The sequence below is a fragment of the Syzygium oleosum genome, unplaced genomic scaffold (genome assembly GCF_021117445.2).
Source record: "Syzygium oleosum isolate NSW1041296 unplaced genomic scaffold, Sole_v2.1 Sole_v2.13, whole genome shotgun sequence".
Lineage (NCBI taxonomy): Eukaryota > Viridiplantae > Streptophyta > Magnoliopsida > Myrtales > Myrtaceae > Syzygium > Syzygium oleosum.
The window spans coordinates 4,025,814-4,044,411 of NW_026607497.1; the positions used below are offsets into that span (position 1 = coordinate 4,025,814).

General features: G+C 41.4%; 2 protein-coding genes and 1 long non-coding RNA gene across 3 annotated transcripts in view; 2 read left to right on the plus strand and 1 right to left on the minus strand.

Moving 5' to 3' along the window:
* Positions 1 to 18,598, minus strand: part of LOC115675040 (probable disease resistance protein At1g61300) — an 84,982-nt gene that overhangs the window by 7,846 nt on the left and 58,538 nt on the right. The gene's annotated exons all lie outside the window — the stretch shown is intronic.
* Positions 2,252 to 3,581, plus strand: LOC115675064 (uncharacterized). Its single transcript, XR_004005002.2, has 2 exons — positions 2,252 to 2,731; positions 3,044 to 3,581. It is a non-coding gene; the product is annotated as an uncharacterized LOC115675064 (long non-coding RNA).
* On the plus strand, positions 11,387 to 14,742 carry LOC130139641 (uncharacterized). The gene is made up of 2 exons (XM_056317051.1): positions 11,387 to 12,092; positions 14,417 to 14,742. The coding sequence occupies exons 1-2, from the start codon at positions 11,928 to 11,930 to the stop codon at positions 14,690 to 14,692; spliced, it is 441 nt and encodes a 146-aa protein (XP_056173026.1). The 5' UTR covers positions 11,387 to 11,927; the 3' UTR covers positions 14,693 to 14,742.

Consider the following 18,598-nt stretch of genomic DNA (forward strand, 5'->3'; position numbering starts at 1 on the left):
CCTTCAAATATGCTTGAGAAAATAGAGAAGGCAGAGATGCAATGGAAGGCCATGCGCACACACTGTTGCAACGACTGCCACCCTATCATTGTCAATGTCTAGCTTCAGTTGGGGATCGCAACAAGCTGAAGATATGATGGACATGCATGGTGCAACTACGGAAACAACACTAATTCTATACTTGCACAGGAATCTGTACAAATCGTTAGCTTGGTATCTCAATTTTGACGTCGTGATTGTGAAGTTTATGAAACTTTGGCATTGTATAAGTCAGCATAAATCCGAAATTGTTGCTTCAAATTTAGCTGCTACAACAGAATCCATGCTATAAACTCAACCGGGAGCGTGATGGACAGCCCATTTCAGCACATATGCTTGTGATCTGAACAAACCAACAGCATCACCACTTCACTTTGCCAGAAAATTGTCTTTCTATCTCTATCATGTTTCACCTGCAAGGAAGCATATTTTCACGGCCCCTTTTTTCCATTTTCAACTTTTTGGCTTATTGAGCTGGAACTTAGCTTATCAGAAAAAGATTCATAACTATTAATTATGCTCAAAGTTAGAGCTTACCAGAAAAAAGATTTATAATTATTGATTATGCTCAGCATCTTGAAAAGTTAGAGTTGGCCATCGGCATACTAAATTGAGATAGGTACTCAAATTGTTACAACATCAAAAGTACCTTGAATGTGACTGAGTGTATGTACATTTGCAACTAGAGATATATACCACTCTGGCAAACATTCGTACCATAGGTAGTCACATGTCTATGCTAAGTGAAGCAACTGAGTGTGCAATGAGGTCGTAAAGAAGAGGATTTTAAAGAAAACAGCTAAACAGTTGAATTCATATAGAAATACTGAGATCAAGAATAACCAGTTCGTTGTTTCTACTCTATCTTAGATAATGTAAAAATTATCCTGTGATCGAGGACGGTTCACTCCATTTGTTGAATGAATGTTGTTGTTGCTGTTGAGGATTGAGCAATTCGAGCTCCTTCTGGCGGATGAGAAGCACCATTCTCTCGTTCTCGAGCTTGGCTCTCTCCATTTCCCTTTCCTTCTTGCCATTGAACTTCACCCACTTCAGCCGCTGCCTTGTTGAGCTCGAAAGCTTGCAGCTGGTAGCTCACTTGCTGCTCCTCCAGCTACAACACCTTCGACTTCATCCACGGCTTCTTCTCCCACCACGGACTCGTGTTGCCGTCTTGCATCATGCTCGTCACCTCGCCGCTCAGCAGCTACACGACTGCCATAGAGAGCGAGAGTAGGCATTTCCTCGGCCTTTTGCGCGATGATGTCCTCTTGTTGTGAGCGTGCTCATCTTCATGTCCTTGACCACTGTGACCCCTCGAACCACCTATTGGTGCAAGGAGTGAGGGTTTTGGGCATTTGGGGGTTTTGTTGCTGATGCAGAGGCATTTCTAGATTAGCATTCCTGGACCAATGCCTCCAAAGATCCCGCCACCTAAACCTTGGGTTCATCAACATAATTTAAAACCAAAGACATATTATGTCTTCAGTTCACTACTATGAATCTTCATTCCCTCTCAGAACTGATTTTGCCAATAAAGACACGATTTTTGACACCCCAAGAAGGCCAAATGCCCACACACAGAAGCGGACTTTTTATACCCAAGTCAGCGAAACCTCAAGAAACCCCGAAATGCAACACCGAGAGCTTGAAGGCCTCACCCATGGAGTGCAAGATGCCATGGTTTTGAAGGAGAGGGAGGTTTTCTGGTGGGAGCTGACAGTAAAAGTACCCATGGTCTTGAAGGAGAAGTCACACCAGCTTTGGAAGCCAAAAGCCACGAGAAAAAGAGTCGCAACGCGCCGGAGGCGGATCTGAGCCGAAGTACCGGAGGCGGACGGGGCTCCAAAGCCAGCAGCAATGGGGCTCCTAGCGGAATCGAAGCAGCCGACGGGGCTCGTGGCGAGAACGGCGGAGGCAACGTGCCGGAGCCCAAGGGAGCGTGTCTTCGGACGCAGAGAGAGGGAGTGAAATTTGAGAGAGAGGAGGACCTCCTCATCTAGAAAAGAGTTACAGGGAAGAGAGAGAAGATAATAAATATTGCGTGTGTCAGTTTTCTTCAGAGAGGAGAAAGAGAAAAAGAAATAGAGGTTCCGGATTTAATTTTTTAATTCCATGTCACCGCACACGTGTCGAACTTTTAGTGGTTCATGCATGTCACGTAGGACGATGACGTGGTGGTTGGCAACCACTGAATATTTTCTCGTTCTGCAACCCATTCTCTCTTCCTCTCCCGAGCTCACTCGAAGCCCTCCCCTCCTTCTTCTTCATCACCTTCGGCCTCGCCTTTCTGACTCCGGCTCCAGAAACTGCCTGGATCGGGTTCCGATTTCGGGCTCGAACGATTTTGATGGGGAAGTGATTTCCTTTTGGCGGCTAAAAATTGAATCTGGACTTCCCAAACACACTGAAATTCTAGTGCAAACGCTCATTCTCATCGGCTTTCGTAGCTTCATCTGCTAAACCCATCTTCTCTCTCGCTCGCTTGCTCTCTCGCTCGTAGCTTTGGGATTCCGGCGACGCCGTCGACGGCCGTGGGGATTTGTAATGGAGGAGAGAGAGAGGAGTATGGGTACTCTGTTTAAACCCATTTTCTCTCTCTTTCTCTCTCTTGTAGCTTTGGGATTCCGGCGACGGCGGCTATGGAGGATCGGTATTCTGCTTCCATGGGTATCCGGGGAATAGCAAGCAGGTAAATTTTTCTGTTTTTTTCTGGCAGAGCTTCTTCTTAATCATGATGACGGGTTGGTTTGTGAATAGCTTAACAATTTATGCGACTGTTCTAGAATGATTCAGATGAGATGTCATTTGTATTTGTGATCACCAGAAAGAATTTGGTTGGAAGCTTAGGAAACTGGCTTAAGTCGTCAAAGCTAGAATCGAAGAAACGGTAATGAACTTGAGAAAAGTTTTGTTCTGAAAGGAATTATAGTCAGTTCAGTTCATTATAGCCCTCTTCAACGTGCAAGGACGCTAACCTGATTCTGCTACTTTCAATATGCAGGCGTTGTTTGGTATATTTGATGGGCATAGAGGTGCAATCGCTACTGAGTTGGCCGACTTGAGTAAGTACATCATAGATGAAGTGGTGAGAAGAGACTAGGATGAAACAGAGACGGTTACCAGAAGACTGATTTGGATTTTTTGAATGAGGAATCACGAGGCAGCTCATGCTGTGTAACTGGGTTGATTAGAAGGGGCAACCACTTTGTGTCTAATGCTAGAGATTGTCAAGCTGTTCTTTGTAGAGCCGGCATTGAAGAGGCTCGTAGATCTGATCATAGGCTTTGCAGGGAAGATGGAAAGGAACGGATTAAGTCTCTCACAACATTCTATTCATTCTTTACGTGTAAAAAGATACTGCGTGGCAGATTTATATGAAATTAAGTTCTTTTACCTTAGCCACTTCCATTCTGAAATGGCTTGAGTTACCAAACTCTGCTTGTGTTAGAAGCTTGTGAGATTTCTATCCATTTCATGAAGGCTAAGATTAATGATCAAACTGTTGTATCAGCATGTATATTATGTTTTATTTCTATGTATACGGAGCGCGTCTATCCATTCATTTCACTTGAAAAAATATTCTTTTCCATTGTCGTGGCTATGAAAGTCGTTCAACATATATGATTTATGTCCTAATGCAATGGCTTCCCTTCTTGTCCTGGAGTTTCAGTAAGCACCCATCATGAAGGGAGCTTCAATAGAAAATGGAGTCCCCTCATAGTTGTTCAATAGCATAGCTCAGGATTGTTGTTGATAACGTAGTTGCGACTTGCAACAGATGGGTTTTCAGAGCGAGATCTGGATATCCAAAAAATGGATCGTTTTTATGATTCATATCGCAATTCATCGTCATGCTAGTTTGAGGTGCCATTGGCAACCCCCCTCCCCTCTCCCTCAAATGTTTGTCATGTTTTTCTAGAGGTGGAATCAAGGCATAATGTAGCACATCTCCAACCAATAAGCACGAAATAACGTAAAAAGAAAGACCAATCCCAACGCACCAGCATAGAATATAGATTCGGGAGGACGAGGATATACACCACACGAAAAAGAGGACTTCATAGCAGAGCGTCATCTCCTTTTCTGAATCAACTAATTCGAACTACTTCAATAAAATAATATCTCAAGCAAGCTGCAAAAGATCAACAACACAGTAATCAATTCTCTAATAGACAAACCCAATAACTGAACAGCAATAAGTAAAGGGTTCACACTCCAATTTTTTTTTAAATATGTCAACGAGTCTATCCAGCATTGATTCAAACTCAAATGCGACAACCTCGCTAAACAAATATGAACGAATCCCAAAAAATAAAGAAATCAATCCATCTCGAGTCGATTAATCCTATGGATTTCAAATCAAACGATCAGAACATCTGGCAGAAAGCAGAAAGAACTATCAGAAGCTGAAGCTGCTATTGAGAAAAACGGAGAGAAGTTCTCTTCTTTTTCGTCTGGATATGGCAGATTCATCAGATAGAACACTTGAGTTCGCCTATAATTTCCAGTTGACTCGAGATTGGGTCAACCATGCCCAACTCAGAAAGTGCAAGCAAGCGAGCGAGAGAGAAGATGGGTTTAGCAGATGAAGCTACGAAAGCCGATGAGAATGAGCGTCTGCACTGGAATTTCAGTGTGTTTGGGAAGTCAAGATTCAATTTTTAGCCACCAAAAGGAAATCACTTCTCCATCAAAATCGTCCGAGCTCGAAATCGTAACCCGATCCAGGGGCTTTCTCCAAGCAGTTTCTGGAGCCGGAGTCGGAAAGGCGAGGCCGAAGGTGATGAAGAAGAAGGAGGGGAGGGCTTCGAGTGAGCTCGGGAGAGGAAGAGAGAATGGGTTGCAGAAGAGAAAGAAAAGGACCTCCTTCACGTCACAGAAAGGAGAGAGGAGGAGAGAGGAGAGAGAACGCAGAGGCAATAAATATTTACTGTGGTCAGTACTTTCCCCACCAACCAGCCAGAGGAGAGAGACAAAAGGGCTTCCTTCCATTGCCATGTCAAGCGACACGTGTCGTCTTTTGGGTGGAATATGAACGCCACGTAAGTTGATGACGTGGTGCTTAGCAACCACTGAATATTTTCTAAAGATCAAATGAGACGATTAGACCCCCTTCCCCCCGCCCTCTATTTTCTCTTTTTACTTTCTTTGCCTTTATTTCCTTTTTACCAATGTGCCTTAATAGTCATAAGTGAACTTAAGTTCTTATTAATTCGATGGGCTGCTCACTCGGAGTTAATCTAATTGAGTTTTAGAGTGATCTATTTAGTATAATACTAGAGATTTGATAAATTAAAATGATTCGTAAAATAACGTGCCAGAATTTTATATCTATAAACTAAAAGAATCACTTAGATTTTATAGCAGCGTTTCAAAAATGCTCCAATGAAATATCTACTCCTTTTTCCCTTTTATTTTTCTGTCCAAAATTTCGCGTCATGCTAATGCAAACACTACAGCGATGTTCGGTTTGTTAAGGAAGAGAATAGAACACAAACCGACGGGAAAAAATAATATTATCCCGAAAGAGCATGTAATTTACCCTTTGCAAAAGGTTTTTATAGTCATTATTTGTACCACGTTAATCCGCAATTGATTTTTTTTTTCCATAGAGAGAAACAACTACGGAGAAAAAGGTTTTTATAGTCTGATTCATTTAACCAATAATTGTTTATCTAGAGAACTTATAGCAAAAGAAAAATTAAGTTAAAAATGGACGTTACATGAGAAGAACGAATATTACATTTGCGATGTCACCAATCTATTTGTAATCTTCTATTGACTTGCTTTTTAAGCAATAGCCAATAAAATTATGCGTGCAACACGGGCAACGTGACTAGTGAATCTTAAATACAAAAAATAAAAGAGCACATGAAAGTCCCTGTTGACCTTGGTCCCCAATTTTAATTGGGACAACTATCATAGGAGTCCTAAAATTTATCACGGTAGTGCATTTCAAGTCTAAAACTTTTAGTTAATTTATTGAGATAAGTACACTAAAAGTCCTAGTATTTGTCACGAAAGTACAATTAACTCTTAAAACTTTCAAAAAGTACAATTAAGTTCTTTCTTTAACACCGTTAATTTTTGGGTTAATACCACGAAAAACCCTAAACTGGTACATCTGTGACAATTTTACCCCGAACTATTTTTTTTACCACAAAAAACCCCAAACTAGTACACCTGTGACAAATTTACCCCGAACTATTTTTTTGACCACCAAAAATCCCAAACTGGTACACTTGTGACAATTTTACCCCGAACTATTTCTTTGACCACCAAAAACCCCACACTGGTACACCTGTGACAATTTTACCCCCGAACTAATTTTTTGACCGCTAAAAACCCCAAACTAGTACATTTGTGACAAATTTACCCTCTGTTAGTGTCCGTTAAATTATATTAATATCACAAAAAATTACAAATTGATAAACTTGTGACAAACATAGGGGTAAAACTCAAAATCGGTACACATGTCAATTACCACGTGTCATTAAACTTAACAATTTAACAGTAAAATTTAACGGAAACTAACGGAGAGTAAATTTGTCACAGGTGTACCAGTTTTGGGTTTTTGGTGGCCAAAAAATAAGTTCGAGGGTAAAATTGTCACAGGTATACCAGTGTGGAGTTTTTGATGGTTAAAAAAATAGTTCGGGATAAAATTGTCACAGGTGTACCAATTTAGGGTTTTTTGTGGTCAAAAAAATAGTTTGGGGTAAATTTGTCACAGGTGTACCAGTTTGGGGTTTTTCGTGGTATTAAGCCTTAATTTTTCTATCGAAAAATGATGACGTAGCGTTTTTAAATTAATTTCTCTCTGCTATGTGAAATTTTTTATTATTTTCTTCTTCAAATTTTATTTAAATTAGATTAAAATGCTAAAGAAAGCTAAAATTTTATTTAAAAAAACAAAATTGAAAAAAAGAAGAAGAGAATGTCTACTTTTCGAATCGGTAACGGGAAGCGGGTGATTAACCACGTCGCTCGCGAAAACTGTGGCTCCTATCCGTTGTGTGCCTTCTCCGAATTTTTTAGAAAAGGAAAAGAAGAAGATGATGGAAAAGTAAGGGAGAGAAAGGAGAGAGGGAGTGTCCCCAGCGTGCGTGTGACATTCTGAAATTCAACCCATTTTCGAGATTTATAAAATGATTATCTCATCGATACACTTTAGTTAAATCTCACTCAGAATTAATCACTCTTGAGAAGACTAACCATTAAGAAATGGCTAGTTAGGAATCAAGTACGTGGACCTAAAAACTTGGCCGTGACCCAACACTTCGACCATAAAGATTGACGAGGAGATATTTTTTGCCATTATAGACCGATCTAAGGATGGCTATGGAACGATTCGCAAATGTTATACAATTGGATCGCGGGTGATTCCGCTTGACCATTTTATGAATTTCGAACGATCCTAAACCTTATCCGAACGATCGCATCAATTGGAACTAGTGATTAATCCTCGCAATTACATGACAATCGAGGTCACCATGGCTCGAGTAAACTTAAATGTGGCATGATATCGAATTGGCTACGAGTCGATATGCGTAACTCCTAAAAGCTGTCCGTTAGTTTGAGATACACTAAAGTCGCGATTGATTGGTTTAGCTGTGAATTAGAATCCGAAATGGGATTTTGAACTTTTGAGATTTCACGAAAATTTATCGGACGTCGTCTCATTAAGCGTGGCCAACTATTAAAACGCGCGGAATTGTCAAAAAAGTGTAATTTGGACAGGATATGGAAAAAGACCATTTTACCCCTGAGGATATTTGAATTCATTTCAAAGGTTGAAGGCAATTTGGACATTTGGCACTTTCCCTCCTTGGCCGAAAATCATGGACCATTATGCCCCTCTCCATCTTGTTTTTTTATTTTGTGTGCCATTTGTGAATTTTGGGAAATTAATGTGAGGAATTATATGGGCCATTGGATCTTGGCTTGGGGAAGAGAATAGATTTTGAGCCATTGGATTTGTGAGTGGGGTGGGTGATGGGGTTTTGTAGTGGGGTTAGTAGGATGATGATCATCTCTCTCTCTCTCTCTCTCTCTCTCTCTCTCTCTCTCTCTCTCTCTCTCATTCATTCTCTCTCTCTCACTCCTCCATTTTCGGCCGAGCACCATCTCCCCTTCCACCTTGTGCTGATGCGCTCCGGCCGTTCCTTGCCGGCCACACCCGGAGACGGCGACCACCGGTTGCCGATCCCTGCGCTCACGCGACCACCTCTTCCTTCTCCCTCTTTCCTTGCCGTTTTTCCGACACCACCAGCCACCACCGAAGCCAACACCACCCCTCACCGTGACCACCATCTTGTGCTCGCCTCAGCCGTGGAACGCCATGACCGGAGCCGCCGCCATTCTTCCCGTCCGGACGCCGGAACAGCAGCTGCTGGACTTGGCTTTGCTTGGCTGATGTTGCTTATCTTAAGCTTAGGCTCCTAGTAAGTACTTTCTAAGACTTTATTAGGACAATGAAGTATCAATGGCATGTTTAGGGGCTGATTAGGGGTTGTTTAGAATTGGTTTGATGGCTAGTTGTGCTTTGTTGATGATTGATTGTTGCTAAATTGGTTCATAGGTTGATTGCTGAGGTGCCCTGTTATTTTGTTATTTTGGTGGAGGTCATGGTGGGTCGAATTTGAGGAGGTGTTCTTCATAAAAGTTTTCCCTAACACCTTGAAGTATGTCATATATTAAATCTGGAATTTTTGGGGCACGTTTGGGGGCATTCGGAGGTCCATTTTCGGACTGTCACAACTCTGTTGGATTTACTGTTCACCCGACCGGCGTGTCTTTCTAAATTTTTATAAAATTTTTCAGACCTCTTTCAACAAACTTCCTTCATGAAAGTTGTCAAGGACACTTGTGTCTATTACATATTAAAATTTCAAGTTTTCCAAGGAGATTTGGGTGCTGATTGAAATGGATTTTGAAGGCCGGACAGTCTGTCCTGGCGGGTGGATTTCAGTCTGATTTTGAGTGACAAAATGAACCATTTTCAGTTCGAACTGGATTTCGTGCCCTTCATGAAAAATGTTTATCAAAATGTTTCCGATAACATATCCAAAATTCGTAATTTTTGAAGTTGAATTACTATTTATTTCGAAAGGATTTCGGTTACTACGCAATTGCCTATTTTTAGCCCGATTCTGTGCAAATTGGTTTCTCTCTCTCGGGAGCTTTTCAATGTTGTTGTTGCGCGTGAGGGGCGTGGCTGGATGTAAGTTGAACATAAATTGTGTGGCAATTGGCTAATTGAAAGATGAGAAATTGATTTGAGTGTTGAATGCCCGTATGCTTACTTAATACCCTGAGGCGTTTTACGCGGGATTGTAACCCATCTTGATGCGTTTTACGCGAGAAGATGCCCAATTTATCGGATGCCAATCGCGATGGAGGCTAGATTGATGCTCCTCATGGAATACTGTCTTGATGCGTGTGACGCGGGACGATGCCGTCGTCGACGTAGCGGAACAATGCCCAGTTATGCCAGAAGCCCTATGGCCTGATGCGTTTTACGCGGGTTCGACGATCCCGAGGGGCCGTTAATAATTTGGACCTTGTAATTGTGATATGCTGTGTTGAGATTGTTGTTGGGTATGTCTGGATGATTAGGCGTGCTATGCATGTTCTTGCCTTGATTCGGGTCGTGATATTCATTGAGTGGTTTACTAACGTGCAGGGCTTGTGTGTGCGCCAAGGCGAGGTAAGGATGCCTGTGATTGTTGTGGCACGTTGAGTGATTAACTTGCATGCTCTGAACTGTCCTGCGGTACGCGTTAGCCTAAGCGAGGCTTAGGTAGTGACTTATTGAGATTATTCTCATTATTGTTCCCTAAACCTTTCAGACCCTTGACCATGGACCTCAACGGCCCTCCGCAACGTTTTGGAGTCCCTATGGACATGGACCATATGTTGACGGAGCTCCCAGTCGGAGAGGATAAAGTTTATATTAAGCACTCTAGTACGGTATGGGTAGACGAGGGTGAGGCCGCTTGGAAATCCCATACCTTTTTAGCGTGGTTTTACCGGGAGGGAGATGCCTTGTTTGGACCATTGCGAGGGTTTAATGGTCCCCTGGACAATGGAGTAGAGGGATGGGACCCCATGGAGATCATGCCACCAGACGGTGTTGTCACTAGCCCGGACACCGGCCCTGAGGATTCGAAGCCGATAGAGTCTGAGCCCGAGTAGTCGCTTGGGGAGTCCGAGCTTGAGCCGTCCGACGACATGGCGGATCCGGGTTCGCCGGAGTTTTTTGAGTCTGATCCGAAGATGCCGCCTGGCCATCATGGGGGTGATTGATCAGTTTAGTACTCTCTTCCGATGCGTGCATCTTTTGAGTAGTGAAGTTAGGCTAACACAACCACTCGACCCTTTTTGAATGTGCGTGGTTCGTAGCGACGGCCTCTAGTAAGGCGTGGATGATGTGAAATTGTAAGTAATACTATGTTTATAAAAGTGCTTTGTTGATAAGTTTCCAATGTCTCTTTACTTCCCCGTTTAATGTACGTTGTATGGAGAGTTCGATTTGCTTCCGCATGTGTTGCTCTTTATAAATTTGTTCCTTTGAGTCGGCGACAAGTCCTGGGATGTCGCATTCTAACCGACCGTGGCGGGATGACATGTGCCCGTGGGGATCGGGGCGTGACAGTGCTTGGGTAACGTAACGGAGGAGAAGAGGGAAAAATAAGATAGAGAGAGAGAGAGGAGGGACCCGTTGGTACGCGTGGCTAGATTTGAATAGAGTGTCTTATTGCCGACTTAGCAAGTCTCATCTACAAAATACTTTGTCCTTTCCATCACTAGTTTCATAAAAATCGGCGGACACCACGTTTCCCATAATGTCAGATGAGATGAAGCTTTCCAAGAAACTCTCCAAACTTAAACCAAACACGCATTTCCTAGTTCTGCATGTCATTAGAGAAGTTCTGAAATTTTATCATGCGACGAGGGGATGGTGCAATGAATTGCTGTTGACACCTAAATTTTGATTATCCATTTAGGGTTTCATTGCATATAAAATTAGGGGTTAAAACTAAATAAAAATATTTTCATTAAATTACATGGCATATAGACATTAGGTGTATTTGCATTAATGGAGTCTATTAGACATATTTTTCTTGTTTAAAAAAATTAAAAAAAAATCGGCAAAAAATCAAAATAAAAAATCCGGGCCAGTCCGACCCGGTTCGAGTGGACCGGATCAGCCCGGCCTGGTCTCATTACCTTTTTTCTTTTTCTCGCGCGGGCCAGCCCAATCCCCTTTCCCCTTCGGCCCGGCCCGCACTATTCAGTCCCTTTCCCCCTTTACCGTTTCTCTGCTAAGGCTGGTACGGGGACGAGCATCACGCAGCAGCAGCGTCCGTCTTCGCGCGTCCAGGAGCAGATGTCAGACGTGCCCGTGGTCCCAAAGGAGAGGCGCCGTTTAGGGCTGGAAAAAGAAGAAACAGAGAGGGGCAAGCCTTGAGGGTTTTCCATGAATGCACCGCTTCTTCTGGGGTGGATCGGAGGCTGAACTGGCGGCGGTTCTTCACTTGCGGTAGCTGCAATGGCAGCAAATGTTTCACTGAAAAGGGAAGCCGAAGAACGTCTGTTGCTGAGCGTGGAAGGTCAAATACTCGAAGCTAGAAGAAAAACGAAATGCCCTCAGACAAGCCGTGAAGCTCCTCGAGTAACAGCTAGATAAGATTAAGATCTAAAGCTTTAACCACAAGAAAGCATGCGAAGCGTAACGGACAAGTGCAGACCTTGAGGAAGAGGAAAGGGAGAGAGCATTATCCGTCAGAGTTTCGTTGGAGAATGAAGTCGTTGCCTTGAAGTCCGAGATAGTATCATTGAGGAGGAGTGTCAGTTCTTATGATCAAGAGGGGAAGGAGAAAATGAAGCTTCTCAATGTCCAGGTCTCTAAAGGGGGAAAGATGGAGACCGAGAGAGAGGGAGTCACAAATCGTTCCCATTCACCGGTGGTTGGCTTGAACCACCGTCGTTATTGTCGAAAGCCAGTCTGCCAGCCGTCGCGCATCGTTCCGGCCATTTCGAACCAGGTGAGCTTCTCGTGTATCCCCTGTTTTCTCTTGCATCTCGGTGGACTCACGTACCGGGTTCACTCGGTGGTGTCGTGACCCAATAATGTGATACCGAAGCTGGATCGTAATGTATAATGACGACTTGGGTCTGTACGTATCGTGTTTAGGCCAAGAATCACATTGAGGTCAGATTCAGACCTCACATTCTTAGTCGCATGCTAACTGTTCGTCGAAATGCCTGAATGAGATATTAGATACTTAGAGCACCGAGTTTGATTGCGAAAAGTTTGAGTGAGATATGGTAAACTGAGATCGAGCTGATATGAAATATGCTGGTTTAGGTCTTCATACACCACAACCGAACCGAAGATCGCGTTGAATCTCACTTTAGAGCGTATATCTCAACTTGCACATCAACTGTTCAACGAAATGTTTGAATGAAGAACCGAATTGAGTTTTGCTGAATCGATGCTTGGAAATCGATTTTTATGCTCGGTTAATTCTCATGTTTATCGAATGGTGACTGCCTCTTTGTTTTTGTATGATTTCGTGGCATACTTGTTGATCCCCGTTGTCGGCCGTGGACGAGCACCTTCTGGCGACTCACTCCTCTCGTCGGAGCAATGCCTGTGGTAAGAGGCTGCCGTGGTCAATTTCCCATCCTTGTTTCGTGTAACATCCTCAATTTCAGTCCCTGAAAAATGGCTATAGTTTAAGTTTGGTAGTTTTCCAATTGGAACCAATTTTTTACTCTTGTTCTGGAAAATCTAGTTTCGGATCATTTGTACCCCTTCGTTTTGTTATTTTTGTGTAGACTTTTATGATCGGAATTTCCAAACACTTCCTTCTTGAAAGTTTCTCCAAACATCTTGAAGTTTTACATACTTTAATTTCAGAATTTTTGGACTTGATATGAGTAGTACGACAGCCTAATTTCCGGATAGTGTAAAACTGCACAGAATGATTATTTCGGTGATGTTCACACTTTCTTTATTTTTTACAAGCTTTTCTTGGCCGATTTTGGAAAAGTTTCCTTCACAAAAGTTGTTGAGAACTTCTTTTTCTATAACATATATAAATTTGGGAATTTTTAGAGATGATTTGAATTCTAGAAAGAGCTTACTTTGAGAAACAAGAATTCTGTTCCAGTGAACTGTTTTTAGTCTGTCTTTGAGTTACTAAAAATTGTCTTTACAGAAAGATTCCGATTTTGTATTCTTCATGAGAAATGTTTTTTAAGGCCCTGTTTATGACATATTCAAATTTGAGAATTTTTGGAGTCCATTTACTATGTTTTCAAGTCCGATTTCGTGAACAGTGCAAAGCTGTCCGGTTTTGTCAGATTTCAAAGATTTATCAATTTCTATATGAGAACGTTGAAATCTCGACTTAATGTCTTTTGGTGATATTTGAAGACTTAGATCGGCTTCACGGTTTGGAAAATTGTAGAATGAAGTAGAAGATAAGGTTGGACCAAGTCAAATCTTCTTCTCCAAGCCATATTAATTAGCTTGGACTTTGAGGCCTCCCATCATGATGATATACAATAAATAAACGAAGACTTTGAGGCCTCCTTCATCATGACTTGCATTAATTAGTTGGACTTTGAGGCACCATCATCATGACTAATATTAATGGTCTTGAGTGAGGAGCAAGTTTGGAGTCTTATAAATAGGAGAAGCCCCCCCCCCCCCCTTTTCACACACACGGCCATCTCTCTCTCTCCTCATTCTCACGCCACTCTCACGCCACTCTCACGCCAACAGCATCCACCATCTTCCTCTCCCTTTTGTTTCTTGATTTTCTCACGTTTTGGCCCGAGAAACCTCACGCCCTAGAAGTCCCAAACCGGCCCGTGTTTCTCCTCATTTCCACCCAAGAGCCCACGGTTTGGCCTTTGTGTGCCTCGTATTAGTCGGCCAAGCAAGGAGAAAGCCCGAAGATCACCCGAGCTCGCCCGTCTCTAACTCGTTCTCTAGTTTTGTTAGTCGTTGTGTAAGTAAACTTCCTAATATCGGGAAAGGATGTTGTGATACGTTGTGACACGGTTTGCTTGGACCATTTCTCGGTCGTTTGGTTGGTTGTAGTTGGTTCATTTCTCGATTTAATCATGTTTCGTGTTTGACGTTTGTTTTGGAGATAGAACCGAGACTTGAATGGCAAGGTGCACATGTTGTAGCCATGCTTGATGTTTTCGTGTATGAACTTTGCTATTGATCTACCATCAATGCAGGTACGGTAAGGGCCGACTTGTGCTAACGGCAATCCCCCCGTCCTCGCTCGATATTAGTAGGTTTACTTGCTAAGTCTCCCCGACTCATCCCCCGTTGTTTCCTTTTCAGGTCCGAAGAATGGCGTCTCCCCCGACCCGGTTCGGCAACCCCGTGGAAAAGAGAGCCGAAGTGCTCACCGTGATAGATGCCCGAAAAGGCCGAGCCTACCGCCGGATCACGACGTATGTGATGGTCGATGAGGGCCTAACGGACTTGGTGCCTCACCTGTACGTAGCATGGCATGGCTACACTGACGGAGAATGGGTTGGACCCCTACGTGGGTTCAATGGACCTTTTGGCGGTGTAGGCAGGCCGGCTCCGGGGCATGCCACGGGTGGGGTGTAGATCAGCCATGCGGACGGAAAGCGGGGAGGAGATGTGGATGGAGTTAGAAGTGAGAAGACGAAGTAGAGGGGATAGGACCACCCAAGTCGAGTTTTGCTATTCATAGTCGGCTAGGAACGGATAAGCCTCTAGAATATGCCTGTGAAATATGTGTTGTTTGCCATGGCCCGAAGGGCTTGTTAAAATATGTTTGCATGCACTGTAAACATAAGGTTTGCTCATGATACTGCTTGTCTAAATTCCGCTGTTGTTCTGAATGTGATTGTCCCGAAATTATGCTTCCACTTGTGTGTAAAGAAAGATAATAATGAACGGAACGTCACGTTAATGACCCCGAGGTGGGGGCGTTACATTTCGTGTGTTTTATGTGAATATAGATTTAGAGTTTTAGATTTGGTTGAGATTTGGAGATATAAAAAACCGAAGTCAATATCGGTGTTTGGTAGCCGGTGTCGTTTTTTCTGGTCGGAGTTAGCCGACGGTCCCGTGGTTTGTGATGGCCGGCGGCGAAAATGTAAGGCTGGCGGTGGTCGTTGGCGGTGGCGACACACGCCGATGGTCGGAGGCGAAGAAAGGATAGGAGCGTAGACTCGTGGAATGACATTCACGGTGAAGAAGCATAGGACGTCCGCAAGAAGACATCCTGGCAGGAGAAAACAAAAGGAGAATAAAAAATTTAAAAAAAAAAGAAGAAAAAGAAAAAAAAGAGAAAAAGGGGGGGGGGGGGAAGAGAAATAAAAAAAATCAGGAAAGAAAGGTATAAAAAGAGGTTCATGGTGGGTTTGAGAATCATGTCAGATAGCTGGGTCGGATCGGGTGAGGGATCCGGTCCGAAATCTTTATTTTGTTAATAAAAATATTCAAAAAAATTAAAACATTAAAAATTTCAAAAAAATTAATTAATAAAAAAATTTGAGAAAAATTCGGAAAAATTCCAAAAAAAATCAGAAAATTAGGAAATGTTCAGAAATCAGTTTTGGGCTTAATTTCACTAGATTTTAGGTTAAAAACTCAAATGAAAAATAAGTAAAACCCTCTAAAAAATTCTCAAAAATCGGATAATAATTAGGGCTTTACCTTAGGGCTTTTTATTGCATTTTCTTTTTATAGACGATGTTAGGTCGGTGGTCGTTTATTTTCTTCATGATTATCTGGTTGTGCACTTTTAATACATTGATTGTTATTTTTAGAATGGTTAGGTGGAATCTTAGCTTTTTCGATAAGCTGCCTAGTACGTTAGTTTGCGAACATTCAAGTTTAGATACCGAAAGGGCACTAGTTAGATCACTAGTGTATTCAAGTCCCCGAACTTTAGAATCTCTAGTTTTGGCTCGTATCGAGACGATACTCCCGCGTCTCGATCAGGGTTTCTAGCCGACCTTTGATCATGGCTAGTGGCGACTCCAATCAAATGCGTAAATTTGAAAAAATTCTCATCGTGCGAGGTATGAGGCTCGGGAGTACCTCGGTCTTTGGATTAATGAATCATTTGGTTTGTCTTTCAAATGAGCCAATCGTTGTTTATATCCATCGACAAATACCTCTTGGCCTAAACCCGATCTTTGGCGGAGGGTAGGTCGCGACTTCTTTTAATCTCCGGAACAGAAAAAGAACAGAAATCCATTTAGTAACGTCAGTTAGTTTTTTTGTTCCACGAAACAAAAAAGTGGTCATGGAATAGATTTAGAACAAAAATAATAAGTAAAAAAAATATGCTTTTCTATTTCTAGAACAAAAAAAGAAACAATAAAGAAATAAGTTCAGCTCTCTTTCTTTCATAATATATTCTCATACGAAACCCTAAACCTTAAATCATAAACTCTAAACTTTACCCCAAAACCCCAAAACCTTAAATCTCAATACCCAAACCCTAAAACTCATAACACTAACATCAAAAACTCAAAACCCCAAAACCCAAATCCCTAAAACCCTCAACCTTCTAAACCCCAAATCCTAAACCCAAACCCTAAAATCCCAAACCCGAAACACTAAATCCTAAACCCCAAACTCTAAACCCGAAACCCTAAAACCTAATCCCTAAAATCGTAATTCTAAACCCTAAATCCTAAAACGCCAAACCACAACACCCCGAACTCTAAACAATAAACCCTAAACTGTAAACCCTAAGCCCTATACCCTAAATCCCAAACCTCAATACCCAAAACCCGAATCCCTAAAACCCTAAACCACTAAACCCCAGACCCTAAAGCCCCAAACCCAAAACCCCTAACCCGAAACTCTAAAACCTAAATCCCAAACCCTAAACCTCAAAACCGAAATCCTAAAACCCTAATCCCTAACCGAAAATCCTAAAATCCTACACCCTAAACTGAATTTCCTTGACCACCGCCCGGTATTTGCTTTATCTATAAGGAGTAATTTTCTTTATGTTTTTATTAAGGTCATCCAATTCTATATCATAATATATTATTATTCTATTTCTAGTCCAATTTTATTCAAACATGAATTGTTAAGTCCCCTAAACTGCAATTTTCTCTACCACCACATGGTATTTGCTTTGTCTATAAGCAGTAATTTTATTTATGATTGTATTAAGGTCATCCAATTCTATATCATAATATATTCTTATTCTATTTCGAGTCCAATTTTATCAAAACATGAATTGTTCAGTCTCCGCCGATAATTTTATAATTAAATGAAAAAATTGGAAGTAGAAATTTTTAATTGGAAGTAAAAATTTTTAATGTCCTACCAACGCATTTCTGTTCTTTTTCTACTTCGGGAATAGAAATTTTATGCAGTTACTAAACGCTTTTTTTTGCCCAGAAATTTGTATACGGAATAGAAATAGAAAAAATTGTTTGTGAACAGAAACTGTTTCTAGAAACAGAAACGTTACTAAACAGACCCTTACTGGCCTTTCTTTTTACTAAAGAAAAGTTTGGATAAATATATCAGACGGGTAGAAGTTTGAGAAATTTTGTGTCAACATTTTTTTTTTGGTAAAAGCGTCACATTAGTAGAAGTTTAAAGCATTTTTTGTTACAAACAAAAAAAATGAGCTAAATAAGTCCAAGTGGACAGAATTTAGAGGTTTTTGTGGCCTTTTCCCCATTATGATAAAATATAAAAGCAATGCTATAGTGAATCCGTTATATTATAAATGATATAAGCTTGTGATAACTATTTTGATTACATAGTTTACAAAAAAATTATATTTAATAATTAAAACTTTGTTATTATTTTGTGCTATCCAATGATAAATAAAAAAAATGAATATACTCACTTGGGTAAGCGTCAGATAATATAATTGTATCTTTGGGGCAAAAAATGATAGTTAATGTGTTATATCATTAATTATATATATCTATTAAATTATTTGTAAGTGAAATGTAATTTAGCGTTAAGTTTAGCAAGCCTGCAAACAAATGTTTTCTTATAAATCACGTGCACGTGTATAAGTCGTACTAATTTTGATAACCGAGCCAAAGACCAAAGGTGTGAATGATAACTATTCTGATTCTGGACAGAACTTATTTTCTGTTCCCGGGAATAGGTTTGGAACAGAAATCCGTTTGGTAATACAATTTTATTTTTCTATTTTTGAAACAAAAATCAAAAGTAAAAATTTGTAACTTCTCTATTTATGGAACATAAATCAAATCAAAATATTTTTAATTTTCTATCTCATCGCTTGCGCTCGCCTCCCGCCGCCCCCCTCCGGCCGTCGAGAAGCAAAGATTAATTGCTAAAAAAAAAAACGGGCTCAAGCGAAATTTTCATCACTGTAACCGGCAACTCCGCGAGAACCGGGCCAACTAATTGAAGCCTCAAGTTTTGCATGTCACCTGGATCTTTTCACATTTTCTCAGCGCAACGATCAATTCAAAAGCAAGATGCACGAGGTTACCATTCAAATGCAGCTTTCGTTTTACAAAATCATTC

Excerpts from the sequence above, each read along its gene's own strand:
- LOC130139641 (XM_056317051.1), top strand. The coding sequence starts at position 11,928 with ATGAAGCTTCTCAATGTCCAGGTCTCTAAAGGGGGAAAGATGGAGACC. Across the intron at positions 12,093-14,416 it reads TTCCGGCCATTTCGAACCAG|GTCCGAAGAATGGCGTCTCC; the intron begins GTGAGCTTCTCG and ends TTTCCTTTTCAG.